We start from the raw sequence: 22,692 nt of genomic DNA, 5'->3' as shown, positions 1-22,692 counted from the left end.
GCTCCAATTATATCAGTTCCTTCATTTTTTGTGGCAGTTCGTTCTAGTCATTACTGTCAATTTTCTTACTTTTTCTGTTAAGTCTTTCTTGTTTAATCATATGTACTCTGGGTCTGTTTGAAAGCCATGTTGACCCTTTTGATTTGTCTGCTGGGTACAAATTTTGTTTTGATTAGGAGTAGGTCATGATCATACTTGAAAAATATTTTCATTTCTTACATTCAGAATTTTTCTGATGGTTTTCATGTATGTGGTCTATCTGAAATTCTCTCTGGACATTGTTGGGGAATTTCCAAGTTTGTAGTTTCTTGTATGGTTCCTGGAGTTGCACTAACATGATTTTGAGGTCAAAATTCCTGCAGAAGTTCACCAGTTTTCACCATTCTTGTTTGTCCTCTTTTAGGCTGTGTGTTTCCCTGTTGTGACTTTGATTTATTTTCCCTGCCTAATTGGACATCAAAAACTCCTAGTAACACTTTCACATGTTTTGGGGGATTTTATTGGTGGTTTCTTCCATATCTTACCAAAAATCTTCTATCAGCTGTGTGTTTTTCTTGTTGTAGTTTTTTGTGGGGGCATGTACATTGATAGAGGCTTTGTTTCCAGATCAGACTCTGATTGTTCACATTTTTTTATGATTTTGAAATGAAATTTATTACAGAATCCAGCATCAATTTTTGTGTCACAAATCCTATTCCAAAGAGTTTGATATTCCTTCCTGTAAAGGTAGTGGCTGGTTTCCTCTTGTATATTCTATACTTTTCTAAGTCAAAGTAGTTTTCATCTGAGAACTGTGTGTCATGTATTGCCAGAATTTTTATATTGCATTTATCTTCGGCGTTCATCAGTTGTTTCAGTTATCCTACTTTCATTAGTGTGTTCTTACTGAGTGTTCCCATGCAAAATATTCTCTGAGTCTTGAGGATCTTTAAGAAACTACAGTTCTTCTCTTCATGACATGCCCAATCCCCTGGAATCTGATTACTATGTCTATTACCCGGTCTTACAGACTGGAACCCAGTTTAGTGGATTCTTTCCCATTGTTCTGTCATGATTATTGGTTTGTGTTGAGGTATTGATGGTGAAAGTTAAAGGATCTCACATAACTTTGACATGAGTTTTGAGCTCCAGATGGTTTAATCACAGCTGAGCCCACAGAACCAACAGATGCTGACCAGAGTACTTGTGGCTATGACACAAACATGTCTGAATTTTAGGGTTTCACCCACAACCACAGGCAAAGGTCCTCACAGGGTGATACCTTCAAGAGCCAGATGGACCCAGTTTTTTTTCCCTCCCCTTCCTCCTTCCTTATCACTTGCAAGATTAGGTCCAGAGCTTGGGATCAACAGTGGTAGGGTTGTGGAAGTGTGTTACTTTTTATAATAGGGCACCACATATTTTTGAGCATCATTTGCTCATCAGAGGTGAGACTGCATGGACATCTTATAGCTACATGTAATTTCAAGTTAGAGCACAGGCCTTAAATCAGGGCATTTTGATGTATTTAACCCCTCAGAGTGAGGAACCGGTTGCTAGAATATGTGGAAATTTTCCAGTGGCAATAAAATTTTATAAGTAAATGATACACATACTCTTACACCTTGGCTGCTCTATAATTTTTGACATTTACACTCTTAACATTTAATTACTACATTATTTATTTAAGTGGGTCATATCCTGCAACTAACCTTTCTAGTTGATGCTACTTGTTTGAGTTGCATGTCAGGCAACTAAACTGGAGCTGCTTTTCTTAAGTGACCATAATGACTGTATTTATGAGTTGACAATGAGAGAAAGTGAGAGTGAAACACAGTGCCAATAAACTGTCTACTCCTGTCAAACAGCAACAAGGAGGTCACTAAGTTTAACATCCCCACTCAAAGGGTTAATTATGATCAATAATGTCAAGTGCCCTCACTTCATCAGCCTCTGTGAAGAGATATGAAATTTGAGCCAATATGTTGGTACAAATCTTGATGATTGTGAATTTAATGCCCCTCTCACTTCCCTTACTCACACACATACACACAGTTCCCTGAAGCATAATTTACATATAGTGGAAATATCTCCATTAACTTTCAAATTTTACATAAAATATTTAATTTTTTAATCTTTTAACTATGCATTCCTTGTTTTCTTTTACACAAACAGACAGTCTAGTGAGCTGTCATCTGCTAGATACTGCACATACTAAAACAGAAGTTGTTGGACACTGTGGCAGAGACAACACCCACAGAATGAGAACTCTATTATTACACCACAAGTGTTCACTGTGATCAGTTTAAATTTTTCTAGTCCTGTAATTTTTCATTCCACATTGAACTGATGGAAATCTAGGACTTGTCTTTCATTTATGCTGCAAAACAAATCACACAGACATGAAAATGTGATGAACACACAAAAGAGCACTGCACTTATGCATTGTATACCCCTTCTATATCAGCTTTAATGCTACCTTAGATGCATATGGAATGCTTGGGGAAGTGTTCAGTGAAAGGATTCATAAGCTAGCAGTGAACAGATAGGAAAACATTACACATCTAAGAAAGTGACCTTTATACAGAGGTAGGTCAAAAAAGAAATAAAATGTGAATTATGAATTCTTATTTAATTTTTATATTAGGTAACAAAATTATTAATAATCTTTGAGATAAGAATAGCTAACGCATAATAATCAGGGTTGTTTTTTCCCCAGCTGGTTCACAGAGATCTTGCAGCAAGAAACATCCTTGTAGCTGCTGGTGGAATCTGTAAAGTATCGGATTTTGGGCTTACTAGAGATGTCTATGAAGACGATACTTATTTAAAGAAGAGCAAAGGCAGAGGTAAAATTATTATCACAATTATAAACACTGTTATTCTTTCATGGCTCTGCTTGACATTGAGGAATTAAATCATCCCTTTATAACCTCTGTTAAAGAAATAAAAAAACATTTTCTCAGAGCTGCACTGTTGATTCATCATGGGTTTTACTCGGAAACTATCACACCTACCACAGTCACTTTCAAAAAGATAGTTCACTTAATCCATATAACATTTTGACAGCAACCTGTATTGGAAAAAAAACTGTCTGTGAAAAAGATATGGTTGATATTGTGGCTTATGTGTAAACTAAAAGATATGGTGGGCAACGATGATGTTCGAGTGTTGTATTTCAGACAATTCCCATCATGTATTTCATGTGGCCAGATTTTATTGTAAAATTCCCCTCATATTATTAACATTTGAAAAACATAAAAATGATTTTCTGTGTAATATATAAAAGGAATTGCCTGGAGCACTGACATCTCCTTTCTACCAGTATTTACAATTGTAAATTTGTACATCCATGTTTTCATTTCTTATTGTTCAAAATAATAATTGTAAACTTGTTGTCAAGGAAAAATTCCATCAATTTCAAAGGTTAGTTTGAATTTACAGAGAACAGAAAATTCTTGCAAAGCAAACCCACTCATAATCTGCAACAAATTATCAGTCTGGTCTCATTGATTCATACTGCTAAAATCTGTTAAAAATAAGTTTACACAACAGACTTTTAGACAACCTTGTAAACAACAATGACAAGGTTTTGATATGCATGACAATATAATTACCATGACAGTGTAATTATCTTTTAAAATGTTTTGTACTTATATTAGTATTGTTTTATTTACCCTCTGGATAACATGTTGCACCAAAAGTATTGACAATATAGGACAAGTCATTTTTCAATAAGAAACACGCAGTTTCAGAACACTATTCTCTCTAAAAAAAATCACAAAGTGAGTATGGAAACAGAAAAAATGCTCACTGATGAATGTAGTAACACAAAGAGTATACAGACAAATGAATATGAGCAACTAAGAAATTTGTAGGTAATGGATTGCTACTCAATAAATTACACAAATATTTACTTATATACGGAAATAATGAAAATGACCACTGGAAATGCGGTAGAAGGATAATAAAATTTAAAAATACATGAAACATGAAATTAACCACTGAAAATGCACTGACAACAAAATTTACTAGTAATAAAAGGTGTACTTACATAAAAAGTATTTTAAAAATTTTGAGAAGTGTAACTGAAACATACTTGTGTACTGTAGAATTATAGATTACTATTTTGCTTACAAATATTCTACACTCAATCACCGTATTTTCCAAGGAAGCAGATGTTTCATGTTTGGCAACTCAGGTTACATTTTATTGTCAGTACTTAATTAATGATTTTTAAAATTTTTCATTTTCAAAATTCTTGCATTGAATAGAAGCAATGCTTTGTTGTTGTAATATGTTGTATTACCATGTACAGTACATATTATGTGTTGTATTTTTTGGCACAAATAATGAAGTCTATTCCTTAGCAATATGGCCAATGGTTAATGACGTGATTACTGTCCACAAATGTTAATAATAAAAGTCTTTTTCTTTTTCTCTGGTCACATCAAAGGTACACTTACAGAAGGATTGTTTGGATAATATACGTGACACAAACATGTGCTTGTTCTCTTTCCAGTTTTAATGTTGTTAAAGAATGGTTTCAGTACTGTATTACACTTACATTTTATTCTGTATTTCAGGAAATGAAGTTCATATTTAATGTCAGGAAAGTTAACATGTCACTATCAAAGTAAACAGATGATTAGGGCATATCTAAGCAGCTTATAAAGTTACTTTGATTGACTGATTTTATCTTTTACCTTTAAGAACAGCGCATGTAAAGGAAAACCTTTGTATAGTTTTTCAGTGCAACCATTGAAGATAATACTCATGTAAACTAATAGAATAACTGTTTGTGCCAAGTATCATCAGAGTATTTCATGGATATAGACACATTGATATTAGGTCCATATTCACAAGGAGCTCAGTCAAATTTTAATCTGATCCAACTACTTATGGTTTCTTATTGTTAACTCAAATAACTTCAGTCAACTTTTGAGCAGTTCCAGCTCTGAACCCATAGCTCACCTGTATCCTTATAAACTCTACTACTGCTCCCCATCTAATGGTACTGATATTTGCAGGTCATTAAACTGTAACTTTGCTTTTTCTTATACTGAAAATAAATAATATACACATCACTCAGTGCATTTGAAGGCCATGAATCATGCTTCTTACACTTTCAATCAAATAGATTCAAATGATAACAGGAAAATGTTTTTGTTTTATTTCCTAGTGTATCATATCTGGGATAAAGTTGCAGCAAATATGTGATTGTAAACTTTTGTTACTGAATATCCTTGCTGGAGCATTCTCTTACTTTACAGTGCCTGTAAAGTGGATGGCCTTAGAATCACTCATGGATCATGTGTACACCAGCAAATCTGATGTATGGAGTTTTGGTGTTGTGCTTTGGGAGCTGGTCACTCTTGGTGCCTCACCTTACCCTGGTGTAGCTGTTCACAATCTGTTCCACCTTCTGCAAGCTGGCTACCGTATGGAGTGTCCTGAAAATTGTTCAACAGCACTGTACGTAAACTGGTTTCCTTAAGCATAGACTTTATTGTAAAATTATTTATCATTTTTGTTTGTGTTTTCAATGAGTCAGTTATGTGTTCCATTGATCAATAGCATGGAAAACCATTATGGTGTGGAACGTGTTATACAGCTACATCTATATCCATATTCTGCAAACCACAGTGATGTTTATGGGAGAGGATGCTTCCCACCATGTCATTTATGATGGCTTTTTCCCATTTCATTCATGTATGGAGCACAAGAAGAAGGGTTGTCCAGATGTCTCTCAGCATGCTGTAATTGATCTAATCTTTTTCTCACATTCTCTATGGGAGCAATATATTGTTCATTCCAAGATTCATGGTTTAAAGCTGGTTCTTGAACATTTTTAAATATACTTTTTTGGGACAGTTAGTGTCTATCTTCAAGTGTCTTCCACTTCAGATTTCACAGCCTCTCTGTGACACTCTCATCTATGTCAAACAAACCTGTGACCATTCATGCCATCCTCCTCTGTTAATATTCAATATCCTCTGTTAATCCTTTTTTGTACTGGTCCCACACACTTGAGCAATATTGTAGGATAAGTCACACGGTGATTTGTAACACTTGAGCAATATTGTAGGATAGGCAACGTGGGTGATTTGTAAGTAATCTCCACTGTAGACTGATTGCATTTGCTCAGTGTTTTATAAGGCACAATCAAAAGGTTTCCATTTGAGGGTGTTTCTGTAGTGTATATGCAACATAGCACAACTCTGATGTGGGTATATAAGCACTGACAGTAGGCAAGGCATTAGTGTGGCATTTGTATCTGCATACTGTAAATGCACGAACATGAACTATTGTGACATTATTACCTAATGCATCCAAACAGGGACGACATACTGATATTCTTTTCTTGGACACTGAATGACAAACACTGGTAGACATCCAAGAGGAATATATATGGAGTAGCATGTCTGTTGAAAACCACTACTGTGGAATGGTGCACCAAGGGGTGCTGCTGCTTCATCATAACACATGTCCCATATCACAAATGTTACATGAACTCAAATGGGAGACACTGAAGTCCTGGCGACAGTCTTGATCCCCATGTGCTTATCAGCCTCCAGTCCCTTAAAAAAGGCTATGAAGTATCAATGATTCCTGTCAGATGAGGATGTGCAGTAGGCAGATGTGGACTTCTTTGCACTGGAGGACACAGTGTTTTACCAAACAGGTATCTTCAACCTAGTGAATCAGTCAGATGATTGTCTCAATGCTCATGGTGATTTTGCATTATTGGCATACTCATTCTTGGCTGTATAGTATTTGAATGGAAACGTTTTGATCACCCCTTACACCAATGAGCTGAAATCTGTCATCTGCTTTACCTATGACTGAGCCTATGTGATCATTCCATTTCATATCCCTGCAAATTATTACACACAGGTTTTTGCATTATTTCACTGATTCCAACTATAGCTCATTAATACTGCAGACATGGGACACTATTTTTTATTTTATTTTATTTTGTTTTTGTTTTTGGGAAAATGCTCAATTTCACATTTCTGAACATCTGAAGTACACTCCTGGAAATGGAAAAAAGAACACATTGACACCGGTGTGTCAGACCCACCATACTTGCTCCGGACACTGCGAGAGGGCTGTACAAGCAATGATCACACGCACGGCACAGCGGACACACCAGGAACCGCGGTGTTGGCCATCGAATGGCGCTAGCTGCACAGCATTTGTGCACCGCCGCCATCAGTGTCAGCCAATTTGCCATGGCATACGGAGCTCCATCGCAGTCTTTAACACTGGTAGCATGCCGCGACAGTGTGGACGTGAACCGGATGTGCAGTTGATGGACTTTGAGCGAGGGCGTATAGTGGGCATGCGGGAGGCCGGGTGGACATACTGCCGAATTGCTCAACACGTGGGGCGTGAGGTCTCCACACTACATCGATGTTGTCGCCAGTGGTCGGCGGAAGGTGCTCGTGCCCGTCGACCTGGGACCAGACCGCAGCGACACACGGATGCACGCCAAGACCGTAGGATCCTACGCAGTGCCGTAGGGGACCGCACCGCCACTTCCCAGCAAATTAGGGACACTGTTGCTCCTGGGGTATCGGCGAGGACCATTCGCAACCGTCTCCATGAAGCTGGCCTACGGTCCCGCACACCGTTAGGCCGTCTTCCGCTCACGCCCCAACATCGTGCAGCCCACCTCCAGTGGTGTCGCGACAGGCGTGAATGGAGGGACGAATGGAGACGTGTCGTCTTCAGCGATGAGAGTCGCTTTTGCCTTGGTGCCAATGATGGTCGTATGCGTGTTTGGCGCCGTGCAGGTGAGCGCCACAATCAGGACTGCATACGACCGAGGCACACAGGGCCAACACCCGGCATCATGGTGTGGGGAGCGATCTCCTACACTGGCTGTACACCTCTGGTGATCGTCGAGAGGACACTGAATAGTGCACAGTACATCCAAACCATCATCGAACCCATCGTTCTACCATTCCTAGACCGGCAAGGGAACTTGCTGTTCCAACAGGACAATGCACGTCCGCATGTATCCCGTGCCACCCAACGTGCTCTAGAAGGTGTAAGTCAACTACCCTGGCCAGCAAGATCTCCGGATCTGTCCCCCATTGAGCATGTTTGGGACTGGATGAAGCGTCGTCTCACATGGTCTGCACGTCCAGCAAGAACGCTGGTCCAACTAAGGCGCCAGGTAGAAATGGCATGGCAAGCCGTTCCACAGGACTACATCCAGCATCTCTACGATCGTCTTCATGGGAGAATAGCAGCCTGCATTGCTGTGTAAGGTGGATATACACTGTACTAGTGCCGACATTGTACATGCTCTGTTGCCTGTGTCTATGTTCCTGTGGTTCTGTCAGTGTGATTATGTGATGTATCTGACCCCAGGAATGTGTCAATAAAGTTTCCCCTTCCTGGGACAATGAATTCATGGTGTTCTTATTTCAATTTCCAGTAGTGTATATTCCCAAACTTTTCATCACATTGAAATCTTACCAAGTTCTGACTGAATATTTGTGAAGATTTTTTGGTCCAGTACTTCATTACAGATAACTGCAACATTCATGAAAAGTCTGAGGTTACAATTAACTTGTTGACTGCCAACTATGAATTATCTCATACCTGATGACCTGGCCACTGGCGTCCACTACAAGTTAATTCATAGGAAATGTGTTTCTCCAAAAAGTCAGATACCAAAACATTTGTAGCAAATACATGTGATTTACAGGTCTTTGGCACCAAGGATAGGAATAGTAAATCATCTGGGCTTGGTGGAACTTAATTTTTATTTGCAGACTTGGAATAACCTAGCAGAAAAGTGTATACAAAAGGTCATACAAATATTTTATCTTTAGACTTAAAATGTGTATGTAGTGCTACCAATGGTAATGAAAATAAAGTTTTTTTTATGATATGTCTTGAAGCATTCTTCCATGCAAAGAATCAGCTTTTCTTCACACATAAGACAAAAGTACCATGATTCACAGTGTTTCTTTTGTTGTGTGCATACTCTGCACAGCTTTGTTGCTCACACTTTTTTCTCAGTTGCAGGTATTGCCTTCTAAATAATTAAAGCTGCCATCTTTCTTGATTTTCTACTAAATGTTTTTCATCTTATCCCCAATCAATGCCTAAATACATTTTTCTCTAAAAGCTAGAGACTTAAGACTCCTTCTTGCTGTTTGATTATAAGACCAGTAGGCATTGTGCAGATAAATTTCCATTACATGTAGGGCAAACTTTTTCAGCAGTTTAATAGTTTTTTAAAATCCTAAATAATGTGGCACCATTTCATCTTACTGATCAACACCTGCCATGCTGCTGTTGCAGACTCTGACTGCATCTGGTTTCAAGGCAGCTTTGCTATTTCGATTGTGAACTGACACCATTTCAGCACAGTGCATATTAGAAATGATCAGAACTGCCCTTTTGCTCTTCCATTTGCAAACGATGGCATTGTCCTCTCTTTTCAACACCATCTGACCCTTCTTTACTTTGACAGAGACTAATAAATTCAGGATTCTCTTTCTGTTGTTATATAATGTTCAGACACATAGGTTTTATAAGTCAACAACAGTTTTATAAGTGATATAGAATTATGAAAATTGACCATATGAAGCATGATATCCTTTGTTCAAGAAAGCCTCCCTCACATGTAAAACAACTTCAGATGTATGACCCAACTTAGCCTGCTCCTGTGACTTGCCACAGTAGATTTTTATTTTGAGAACCACATTATTACATTCACAGATAATTTTACACTAGAGTTGTCTTTGTTGTTTTTGATATCTCCTGTCTGAAAAACATATGGTTGTGCCACAAAAGAATAGATTTTCCACTGCAAAGACTCTTATCTGGAATGTAATTATTACTTGTGATGCTACTGAAATGGTCAAAAACTGGTTTAATTTTGTAGAGATGGTCACTGGATTGCAATGAGCTGTATGAGAAATGTAGATATCTCAGTAACAACTGAAATCTGTTTCTACTCATAACATGTCTCCAGACTTATACTCCAATAATGTTCTATTGATGGAAAACATCAAGGTCCCATTGACAGCAACAGCCCCAGAAATACTTTCATTTCCACAAAATCTGTATCCCTCCATCTTGAAAGGCTTGTTGATCTTCTCCTCCTGCATTTTTCTGCTTCCTGGTTCACATTTACATTTGCTTATTCACACAATGGCATTAGGAATGCTTCAGAAAAAGAGCAACAAGTTCATTGACACCAGAATTTTAAAAGTCTGATTTCAATCCCACATTCATGTTGAATACAAATACTGATGGCTCTTGAGGAAGTCACTCCACTCATCACTGTTATTCATTGTGCTTGCTGTTGGACCAACCTGCTCATCTTCTTCATTGTGTTCACTGTTGTCTGCATCTGAATCCCCACTTAAATGTTCACATGAAGATGGTTTGTAGAGACTTCCACCACCTGAGAATTCATCCATGAACTCACCATATTCCGGTTCATTCATGTTAGCTAGCCGTTCAAGTTCTACATCACTCAGTTTTCTTTTATTACTAGCCATTTTATGAGGAAAATTGAATACAGATAATCATAAACATCAGTTAACCATCTACAATAAAGACTGAACAACTACTGATACAGTTACAATAAAGAAATGGATCATATTGTTGAACATGCTTCAGAATGTGTAAGCTGGTAACTGACTGTAATTGACTTCTTACATGAACTTTCTACTCTTTATGCCAATTCTAACATAAATTTCAGGCTTCATTTTCCTGACAAGGAAAAATTTTTTTGAATTTCATTGACACTGATGGACCACAAATGAGATGACAAATCAAACTGTATGAATCACTAAAGCATGGTTCCTGGGAACAGTTTACTCTTTATCTATTTTGTTGAACATATAAATCCTACTGCTGGTTTTAGATGCCCCTTGTACTTTGGTAATAATGGGTACCATAACAGCCTCATGATCATTGACACCAGTTTCTATGTTGACATCTTCAAAGAGGCCAGGTGTGTTTGTTGTTATTAAAATCAATCTGTCAATCTGTTCCAAATAGTTCCATAAAAGATAGTTAGTAATCTTTTGCAGGATGTCTTGTAATACTCACTACTTACAAAACTGTAATTTTCCAGTTGATTTTTTGATGATTAATGTTTCCTCCAAAGATGACAATATGGTTGGGAAACTTACTGCCAATCAATAGAAGGTTCCAATTATATGTTTATGCAGAGTCTTGCTCAGACAGTCTTGCACACAGTTTCAATTTCCATCTCAAGGGATTTTAGGTTCTTGTCTTCTATGATAAATGCGCCACCTCCATTTACAATTAGCCTCTTCTTTTGATATGTGCTTAAATTTTCCTCAAAAATCTTACTGTTATCAATTTTAGGTTTCAACCAGCTTTCTGTACCTGGTATTATGTGAGCTCAACTGAATTTTAGGGAGGCTCCAAACTCAGGCACTTTGTTGCAAATGCTTCACCAGATAATCAGGGGGTGTTTCATTGGATCTTATACTGACACTTCCAGATGTCCTACAACTGTCTTTATCTGGATTGGAAGGAGAGTTGCCTAGTTAAAAAAAGAAAAAAAATCCTTTCATGTCCATCACAGACAGTCAGTTACCCGGATAGAAGCCTCTTATACGAGACCCATTTAGGGGATCCTATAGTTCTCAAATCTATGGTACAAATCCAGCAATTTGCAGTCTTGGCAACAAAACCCTCAAAGTCTCTCCTTCAGTCCTTTCACTCAACTCAGAACTGTTGGACCATGATACATTCTGTGAACTTGGTTGAAACTTCATGAGCTATACCCATCTTTTCAACCTTCTTTGCCACTCAGTGGATTTATCCAAGTATGACCTCCAAGCCCAGATGGCAGGCATAGTTTGTTCAAAAGTGCTCCACACTCTGCAGTTGTACCATATTGTTCTCTCAACGTGTGCCTCTTCAGCATATTGAATGAGACCCCCAGGTGTACACATTAAGTGCCATTATTTACTGTTTATTTGAACTGATGACACTTAATCCTCTTGTGTTTGACCCCTCTTGACCCTCTTGACACAGAACATAGCAGGTTTTCTAACAAGTGAAGTGAGAGTTAATGGTTCAGTTTCAGTTTTGGTAGAAGAGAGCACTTCAAACTCGTTGGTTTAGGAGATAAGTATAACACCTTGATTTCTCACCAGTCTCTGTGTCCTCTTTACAGAGTACCTAGCCCTACTACATACACACCATCCACAGTCCAGTGTACCTGTAGTGATAGACCCCAAACTTCCTGTAGATGAGACAGGTTCCACAGGTGAGGATGGCATGTGAGATACATTTATTATCTCTGGTACATGTCTCTTGAGATAACTTCTAACATACCTATTCACAGCAGCAGCAGCAATCACTAATCAGAGTGATTTCCATTTGCTTATGAATGTCAGCTAACTCAGGTTTTTTTGAGGTTGTAGTCACTAGTAAACTAAATCAGTATTAATATCTGGTAAATGAAGACAATACACACTACTGTTAAAAGGGAAAACTAAATGCAACACGATAAGCTAGTGATAATATGTGCTACAGTAACAAAATGTCAAATGTCAATTTACTGTGAAATATGTTATGCACAACTCATTACCTCCAAAATTAGCAAAAAAGTACATTTATTCATACTGATATACACTGAAATTTGGGATGAACAATTCTTTGAATGAGGAGACTAACACTAAAGTTGTACATAGGACAATTGTTGATTACATCTGAATATATAGCACAAAATATGTTTTTGCCATACACAACATACAAAAGTATGCAACATATCAAAAAACATGCATAATTTTTCAAAAATTCAGTACAAAAATCACTTCTAAATTTTATGTGAAGTTTCTGGACTTAAGTTTTTCAGACAACTTTATCTGGCATGATTTTACTCACGAGGGAATGGTCCCATAAGACATGTCGAGACCTACCCTGAAATTTTTTTACACAGGAAGAAGACAACGAAAGAAATGCACTGCCAAAATTTTAGCTGCTAAGAGGCACTGCAAGTATTTTGTAAAAAAATGTTGGAGCTACACTTTTTGCCATGCGGAAAACAGCTTATAACAGCAGTTTGTACAGCCCTGTCTACCTAGTGCATGACTCAGTGAATCACTCATGCAGCGCTGTATAGCAGAATTATCTGGAGTTCAAAGACACCAAATTTAAGCACCTAAAGCCTGGTTTACAATGGAGTGAATGGAAGCAAACATGTGTGCATGAGCATTTGTGGAAAATTCATTGCCATTCACTTGTACATGGGCAGAATCATTTGCACAAGAGGGAATAGGACAGAACATGAGGTAGCAAACATTCCCTATGAATGCTGTGTTATTAGTTTTTGGTTTTTGGAGCTAAATGGTAGGCAGGATACAACTCTAGCTTGGTAGAGCCACAATGTGAATGTTTGCTATTCAGTGAGGATTATTTTGTATGGTGAGTGCACTGTTCTTGATGAAGTAGATGAAATGGCACAGGGAAGGAAGAATTCAAGCATCTCAGTTTGTATGGAAGCACGACATGTGTGGAGATCATACATCTACATCTACATGACTACTCTGCAATTCACATTTAAGTGCTTGGCAGAGGGTTCATCGAACCACAATCATACTATCTCTCTACTATTCCACTCCCGAACAGCGAGCGGGAAAAACGAACACCTAAACCTTTCTGTTCGAGCTCTGATTTCTCTTATTTTATTTTGATGATCATTCCTACCTATGTAGGTTGGGCTCAACAAAATATTTTCGCATTCGGAAGAGAAAGTTGGTGACTGAAATTTCGTAAAAAGGTCTCGCCACGACGAAAAAGTCTATGCTGTAATGACTTCCATCCCAACTCGTGTATCATATCTGCCACACTCTCTCCCCTATAACGTGATAATACAAAACGAGCTGCCCTTTTTTGCACCCTTTCAATGTCCTCCGTCAATCCCACCTGGTAAGGATCCCACACCGCGCAGCAATATTCTAACAGAGGACGAACGAGTGTAGTGTAAGCTGTCTCTTTAGTGGACTTGTTGCATCTTCTAAGTGTCCTGCCAATGAAACGCAACCTTTGGCTCGCCTTCCCGACAATATTATCTATGTGGTCCTTCCAACTGAAGTTGTTCATAATTTTAACACCCAGGTACTTTGTTGAATTGACAGCCTTGAGAATTGTACTATTTATCGAGTAATCGAATTCCAACGGATTTCTTTTGGAACTCATGTGGATCATCTCACACTTTTCGTTATTTAGCGTCAATTGCCACCTGACACACTATACAGCAATCTTTTCTAAATCGCTTTGCAACTGATACTAGTCTTAAGATGACCTTAGTAGACGGTAAATTACAGCATCATCTGCGAACAGTCTAAGAGAACTGCTCAGATTGTCACCCAGGTCATTTATATAGATCAGGAACAGTAGAGGTCCCAGGACGCTTCCCTGGGGAACACCTGATATCACTTCAGTTTTACTCAATGAGTTGCCGTCTATTACTACGAACTGCGACCTTCCTGACAGGAAATCATGAATCCAGTCGCACAACTGAGACTATACACTTTGCATGGAATTGTATCTCCATCTCTCCTTAGCACTGGTCCAAAATTTTCCTTGCATGTCAGCTGCCATTTTTCTCTGGCTTCTCATTACCATTGAGGGAAAATTTATAAACAGAACACAAATTAACAATCTCGAGCATCATCTCAAGAGGTTACACAGATAGCATTTCCACTATGTGTGTAGTAAGATGTAATGGACATGTTCTTTTTCTTAGCGAAAATGGACATTTTAAAAAAAGCACCTTTTCAGACCAAAACTTTTTCACTGTGATTTTTAACTGAGCATTCACTTCTCACAGATGTTGGAGTGGCTATGAAACACACATGGTTCCACATTAAACAGCAGGTCTCCATTCTCCAGTTAGGTAACTGGGAAAGGTTAGGGACATGTAAATAGCTGCAGTTGTGTCTAGTTGAAAGACCTGCAAGAGGCCTCCCGGGTATACCAGAAAGAATTTTCTTTTGGTCATACATGTTAGCTTGTTCGTCAGGTGAAACCTGGCTTAAACTACACAAACATTATTTAAATAACTACATATCAACAGTTCAATTCTTGCACATGTACAAGTAATTCTGATAAAAGTGGAAAGCAGAAAAAATAAAATCATGGCAGTGTTTCATGTCACAGACAACTTCCGTCAATGAGGACTTGTAGTTTGTTGAAATAAAATGTGTCATGCAGTACTAGATTTTATAACAATTCCTGTCAGCGATTTCTTATAATAATGTCTGAACATTGTACATTTGACTATCTGTCAAACAGGTCTTTGTTCAATTTCTGTAGTCATCACAAAAATGTTAAGTGTCTGCTGAATGACAAAAACTAACATTTTTCTTGCACCAGGCACACCGGACAAAGGAAAAATTGATGCAGTCAGGCACTTCACAGAAATTTTATTTATACAGAACTGGGATGGGGTCAGAAAAAGCCCCAGCAGTTGTTCTGCTTATTGCACTGCATACCAGGCGTACTTGATCAAATTCATAAAGAGTGGTGAAGAAAACTGGTAATCCACAAATGACTGGAGCTTAAGAATCTATTCCACTAACAAATCTGAAATGAGAGAGAGGTACTGGTAATTATGTTGTCTGATAAATTCCTGAAAAATGCTTTCCACTGTCAAAAAATTCTTTAGCGAGAGGCTGAATCACACTGGCAGCTCCAAGTGGAATCCATATTACATCTACAGATTTTTCGTCGTCCTCCACAAAAACAGAGGCATCGTTATGTCCAGACCATGAATCCAACAAAAGCAATGCATTAGTTTCTGTAGCTGGTAGGAATACATTTTGAACTAGATGTTGAAAATTATTCTTTCTCATTTTTCCAGATTTTGATGCATCAATAACAAGAGTTTTGCAACTAAACAATTATTTTTTTTTTATTTATGGTTGTAATTTGCCTTGTGATTCTTGAAGACAGATATACAGCTGCAGAAACAGTAAACCATTCATACTTATCATTGGCATTATTGTATATGAATGTGTCATTAAATTCATTGATTGGGCAAATGACTCCATCTTTCTTTCACCCCGAAATGATAAAGTGCGGTGAGCATGCAGTTCTTTCACAAACCCTTTCTGATCAGCATTATAAACATCAGTTGCGGGTATAACAGCAAGTCTTGTCTTTATGTCAGCAGTGAATTTCTCTATACCATTTTCTATCACTGGCAAGTGCTCTACATGTTTACATGATGTAAACTTGGTAATTTAGTGACTTCCTATTCTGCACAATTTCTTGAACCTGTGTAGCCAGGTTGATGAAGCCTCAAAATTAGCAATGTTCATGTCAGATGCAATTTGGAGGGCCCAATCTCATAGATCTCTGTCGGCAACAGTGCATAGCCTCTCACAAGCAGTTCTAAATCTTTCAAACAGTTTTTCATTCAAATGGTTTCAGGTTTCCTCTTGGTGCATATTTTTTGCTTCATGTAATTCATTCTTCCATTTGTACAGTTCATGCTCTGATTTTACAAAACGAAAATGCCCTTGCACACTGTGTATCTTCAAGCATTTCTTGCCTCCTTCATTTAATCAATATTTCACTGCCTTTTCTTTACCACTGAAAGCTGTTGCAGTACATTTGTGAGATTATCCAAACCACAGTTCATGGAAATGTCACAGCTTTTTCCTATTTCTTCTAACGTACCCACAATTTCAAATGAAATGTCTATAGCATTCGAATGAATGTCAAGATAATCAACTAACAAATGTCCTCAGGAGAAGTAGATGATTTTGGCTGCAAACTACATGCTTCATATTTCATCATTGATAAATTGAGAATGTTAAATGGATTCCACATTACTGTGAAACTGGAAGAAAAAAAAGTACTATTAGCAGGCATGCCTTACAAAATCACAATAAATATTAATTCAGCTTCATCTATATTGTCAATACTTACCAATACTGCAAAAAGCAACTGACAATTTGTAATAGATGTTGCTTGAGTGGCTAATTCGAGAGAATAGTAACTGAGTGTCAGAGAAACTATCAACGAATAGTAACTTGAAACACCCTTTACAAATTACGATCGGGTTGTGTCATGTTTCCTGTTTATAAATGTGCCACTGACCTTGGCTGTGTGTATGTTTAGTTACACATGGACAGTTACTCCAGTGCCAGTGTACATTTCAACCCCTGCCTAATGCACTATGAATTTAGCATATATATATATTTATTTATTTATTTATTATTATTTTTTTTTTAATGCTTGCAGTGCCTCTTAGCAGCTAAAGTTTTGACAGTGCATTTCTTTCATTGTCTTCTTCCTGTGTAAAATTTAAGAGTAAGTTTCAGCATGTCTTATTGGACCATTCCCTTGTCAGACATGAAGGAATACCAGAAGTTGATGCATACATAAAAGTTTATTGCATGGAATTTGTACTTAACAGGTTTTGTGTCACTTATTGTACTATCATGTTAAAGGTGAACACTGTAGAGTCAGTACATCCAAGAAAAGTAAGTTAGTTAATTTCTTCTAGACATCTTACATTCAACAGCCACACATTCAGGAGCAGTGGAGCTACAAATCCTCATTTGATTCTTTAAATATAGAGTTTTCACAGCTTTCTTCAGTCACTTGAGGTAATTGCCTGAGTGGATCTTTTGAAAAGGCCAAAGACAATTTACATCATCATCCCAATCCAATTTGAACTGGTGATTCATTTTTAATCAACACATACATGTTGTATTATAATCTTTCATCATTCTATCATGAGTATCGTTGACTTTTTTGTAATGAATCTATGTAATGTGCACACTGCTGTTGAAAAAATACATTTTTTTAGTATTTAGGCAACTGGATACAATTATTCAGCTATATCCTTTCATTTTATTTCCTCATTTTAAAACAGGGCAGAATCTTTAAATTTTTTGATATTTTTAACGAATAATTTCAGAGTTTCAGTTTTGAATAATTATTTAAAGTCAATAGACTTCCAGCAGTCACCAAACCAAAACACATGCAGACTGTTATAACTCTCACTTTGGGACAACAACATTTATTGAACACAAATAAAGTTCTGTAACAACAAATGAAATATGTCTGCTAGTTTATGAAACCAAGTAATAATAGTTATTGATAGGAACTAACGTAAGCAATCATTCCTGAGTGAGTTTTATTTAAGTCCAAACATTAGTACTTCATTATACATGCATACTGACATTATAATAGTAAGCCAAGTTTCACTCAAGTGAGGCTGTTGTGGAAATCATGCATTCATTAGTTGGAACACTATTTATTGCAAGTCTAAATCAGACCCTGTAGGCAGTAATGGTGGTCAAAATTCACTTGTAAAGCATAGTCACATAGCAGTAACTGAGAGCAAGTTCACCACTAGGTGTCATTATACAGGGTGGTCCACTGATTGTGACTGGGCCAAATATCTCACGAAATAAATGTCAAACGAAAAAATACAAAGAACGAAACTTGTCTAACTTGAAGGGGGAAACCAGATGTCACCATGGTTGACCTGCTAGATGGCACTGCCATAGATGAGAATTACAGTCCATGTTAGTCACAACTGGTCTATGTACTTTTCCTGTGTCACTCCAGGCAGTTAAAGCATCGCCCTGGGCCCGATCTTTTCTTAAGCTTCTCCGGCGTGACTGTTACCCTTATTATCATTGTCACTTCCCATATCCCCAGGGTAGGTAAGACACCACATTCATGCCTTTGTGTAACAAGACCATATCTATTAGGACACCAAGCATACACAACAGCTTCTTCAAGACAACAATATGCAATCTAACTGGAGATAAAGCTACTAAAATATGCATAGCTGGGGCAGGTGCTGTGCATCTCTACCAGGTACCTAAGGCAGGGTAATGTAGCAGGTAGTCAAACTTGCTTAGACTGCCATTGTTTGTTTGTTCTCTCCAGGAATCTTTAACAAGACTGTGAAATTACACTATTAGTGATATTCAGTTTCCGACCTATATTGTGCTGATTAGATCAGTTTTGAATCTGACCAACCTAATGTTATCCAGATGTGTTTGTTGTGCCAATCTTCTTACGTATTACTCAGATGCTGTATCAAATGCATACAATGTACAATCAGAATCATTATATCCAAGATAATTGACCACAATCATACTGATTTCCCTACATATGATGACCCTCAAGGTGATCCAATCATGATGTAGTCTGTACAGTGTTGCCATGATACAATCCCTTTTTTAATTTTTTAATTTTTATTTTTGTTTCTTTTTTTTATTTTTTAATCTCAACATCTTGTAATTTGTGGGAATGATTATATGCATATTGTGGGGAAATGGCTTAATCACAATGTAGATGTTGTTTCACATATCTTCATCTACTTCATTTTTTGTAATGTTTATTTGCACTCTTTCAAATTATTCCACCTTTTTATCTCTTTGCACATACTTTTGAAATTTAAGATTGTGGTAAATGTTTAATAATTCATAGCATTACAGATCTTTATAAGACATTTGTAAAAGATGACATTAGTTATACATTTTACTTTTGGTATGTAGGTATAAAGTGATGAGACAATGCTGGCAGGAGGAACCTTCTGAAAGACCAAGTTTCAAGCAACTAACAGCCATATTTGAGAGCATGCTAAAAGACAGTGCTGAGTATTTGGATTTAAATCCCAGTATTGTACAAAATCCTGGCTACTTTGGTTCAAGATCAAACTCTCAAGAGAAATTAAGTAAGTTTCTTTTGAATCAAAATCACACATTTTGTTGAAGTAGGAATAATGGATACCTGTGTTACAGCAATATGTTGAACTTGCTCAAAGTCTTGCAAATATTTAACACATGTAAGTTGTTCTCAGTGTCTTGCAACTATGATACCTTGTAATATATTATAATATTGTATTTAGCCTACCACTATTATTGTCTTTGTAGAAATAAGTTAATATTGAATTCATGCCAAAGTTACTTTTCTGGGACTAAACTTTATACTTGTAACACAGAATTTCCTTTTCTGTCTTTATTTTCAGATTATGGTGATGGTAGTGATGATGGTGATAATGACATTGGATATGGAAACCTAAACATTCTACCAACAGACTCTATAAATTACCTAATGTCCACAGCACAATCAGGCCTGTCTCGAAGACAACAATTATGGCACATAACGGGAGACAATCAGAAAATACTGACAAACAATTCAAGCAAAGAAGAATGTTTATCTTTAGTTCCTACAGAACAAAACAGTTACTTGAGTCCAATACAAGTGCACAGCAGCAAGGGACAAATGCTAGCATATGTCAACATGACTGACAGTGTATATCCGGAACAGCTACAGTCTGGAACAACAAATAACATTATGTTTTGTAGTTCTTCCAGCAGTTGCTCTGCTTCCTGTTCCTCAAAAGTGACACCATTATGAGTATGAATACAGGAAACATAAGTTATTTGACTTTTCAGGGGGTTTTCTCTTGAGGATCATGAGAAGCCCTGTGAAACTTTGAACTTAGACTGTGCAAGGCACAGCATTTATATTTAATATCTTGATTTCAAGCACTGAATTATAAATGTTAAACTTATTTCCTGTTTAGGAAGTTGAGGTAATTTAAATTAAATAATAATGTAGCATACCTTCTTCCTATGGAAAAATTTTTTACTGCCTACTTTACATATATGTAGCATAGACAAATTTTTAATATTCAAGTTTTTATTTACCTCTTTTTTTTAAAGTCTGAAGTAATATTGTTTCATTTATTTTTTATCATTAGTTATCTGTGAAAATTCAAATAATGACCAACAACAAGTTAACAGAACCATATCTTTGTTACACTATTAATTATATGTGTTACCACACTTCTTGCATCAAAAATTGAAGACCAAAATCATTGTTTTGGCATGAGAATATGAACTGAAGTTTAAGCAAATAACACATTCAACCTAAGAGAGCTGTAGCAGAAAATAGTCCACACCAGTATATGAGGCTGAACTCATTCACAGATATAAATTTTAAATGCACGTGAGGCACTTAATACACCATGGAAAATACCTGACAGATGGTTATATGGAGGCAAATGCATCACAGTAATCAAATACAGCTTCATAGTTATAATTATGAATTATATAAACCTTTGTTGCAACAAGATACCTTGCTGAATTATAAAACAGTAAACTGTTTATTCAAAAATTTCTAAATTTCAATTCTACTCATTAGTAAAATAAGCACCAAATTGAAAACATAGATAAATATTTCTCTTTCCTATTAAGCAGCAGCACAGATAGATATCAATGTACAGTTGCAAAGCTTAGAGTTTTCTAAACAGTTTTTTTCACCCAGAAAAAGAGGGAAAAGCTTGAAGGAAACAACACAGATATGGAATAAAATAGGGAATCCACTCATGAAGTAAAATTTAAGGAGGAACATTAGGGCAGAACAAAAGTGAAATCAGCTATGAAATGTAAGATGCCAGCAGTCTGCCATTGTTGATTTTCCCAAAACACACCTTTCACAGGTAAATACAGTAACAAAAATTAACAAATAAGTTCTAATATATATTAATGTAATCTTATAAACCAAAGCTGTTGGTAAGTTCACACAAAAGAGGTTCCCACAGTCTTGTATGGGAGTTGTGCTTACAATAGTGTTGCTGTGCCCCATCACCTGAAATCCTGACTCAACAAAAACATGACTGCTTGTGACAGCTTCTGTCATACAAAAATTGTATGCATAGTTGCAGATAACTGCCATCACAAGATGACTTTTCTGATCATTTTGTGAACTTGGTGGTTTTTGAGGCAAATGCTACATATGTGTTTCTTCAACGTAGAAATGTCTTACCACTTGTTACTTTTATAAGGCATTATGAAGTAAACAGGAAGAAGAAATATCAGTTTACATATATTCCAATATTTCATGTGCAGTAACCATAAAGACAGTGGTGATAAATGATGTATTCAACAAACTGCAACAAACAGTCAGCCCATTGGCAATAAGAGGGTCAAGAATTAACAGAAGCCTTGTACTTGTCATCACATAAAGCTAGAGAATATTTGATCAAGTATGAAAGACACTGTCCATATCTTAATAGGTACATACCTATTCAAAATTAAAATATGGTCATAAATAATGTTTGTCTACTGACTGCCTCTAACAGTTCAGTGGTTGAAGCAAGGTACTGTATCAGATTCCTGGCACTCTCTCAAGAAGTGGGGGAAGTGGGGGTGAGGGGGTGAGGAGGGGGGGGGAGGACTTGTACTGCCTGAGTTCAGACTGGTAAGGCTAACGGAGAATCTATTAGAATGGGAGATAGCAGTTCCAATATCTGAAACCTGATAATGGCTTGGAGAGCAATGAATCACTCCAAATGACATCCAAATGCTGTGATGTTGCAGTTGGTTAGGGCTGGATCATGGAGTTCATTAGTTTTTAGTTCATTTGCAACCAAAGAGAAGTGATTACACAGCAATCATTGAAACAGGAAGTGAAGGAATGACACAAAAAGTAGGTATCTGTTGGGATTGTAGCTTTATGTAATTTATGAAATTTGTGTGTCACAACAAGATGCAGCAGAATGAACTCAGTTTACAAGCTGCTTCATCTCAATTAAAAACACACACATTTTTATCGCTATCTCTGTCATCATCATCATCAGGAGTAAAAAGCCACTGACTTCTATGGCTACCAGGGTGTTTTGCTTATATAGGGATGGCTACAGCATCTGGA

General features: G+C 37.0%; 1 protein-coding gene across 1 annotated transcript in view; it reads left to right on the top strand.

Moving 5' to 3' along the window:
- Positions 1–22,162, top strand: part of LOC126329072 (uncharacterized) — a 535,869-nt gene extending 513,707 nt beyond the window's left edge. Inside the window, exons 17-20 of the mRNA XM_049996104.1 lie at positions 2,699–2,828; positions 5,253–5,454; positions 19,530–19,708; positions 20,003–22,162. Of these exons, the coding sequence (XP_049852061.1) occupies positions 2,699–2,828; positions 5,253–5,454; positions 19,530–19,708; positions 20,003–20,394 (903 nt within the window). The 3' untranslated portion in view covers positions 20,395–22,162. The remainder of the gene's footprint in view (positions 1–2,698; positions 2,829–5,252; positions 5,455–19,529; positions 19,709–20,002) is intronic.
- The last annotated feature ends 530 nt before the right edge of the window (positions 22,163–22,692 follow it).

The sequence above is a fragment of the Schistocerca gregaria genome, chromosome 2, assembly GCF_023897955.1.
Source record: "Schistocerca gregaria isolate iqSchGreg1 chromosome 2, iqSchGreg1.2, whole genome shotgun sequence".
In the NCBI taxonomy this organism is placed as follows: domain Eukaryota; kingdom Metazoa; phylum Arthropoda; class Insecta; order Orthoptera; family Acrididae; genus Schistocerca; species Schistocerca gregaria.
This window is presented reverse-complemented; position numbering and strand designations above follow the sequence as displayed.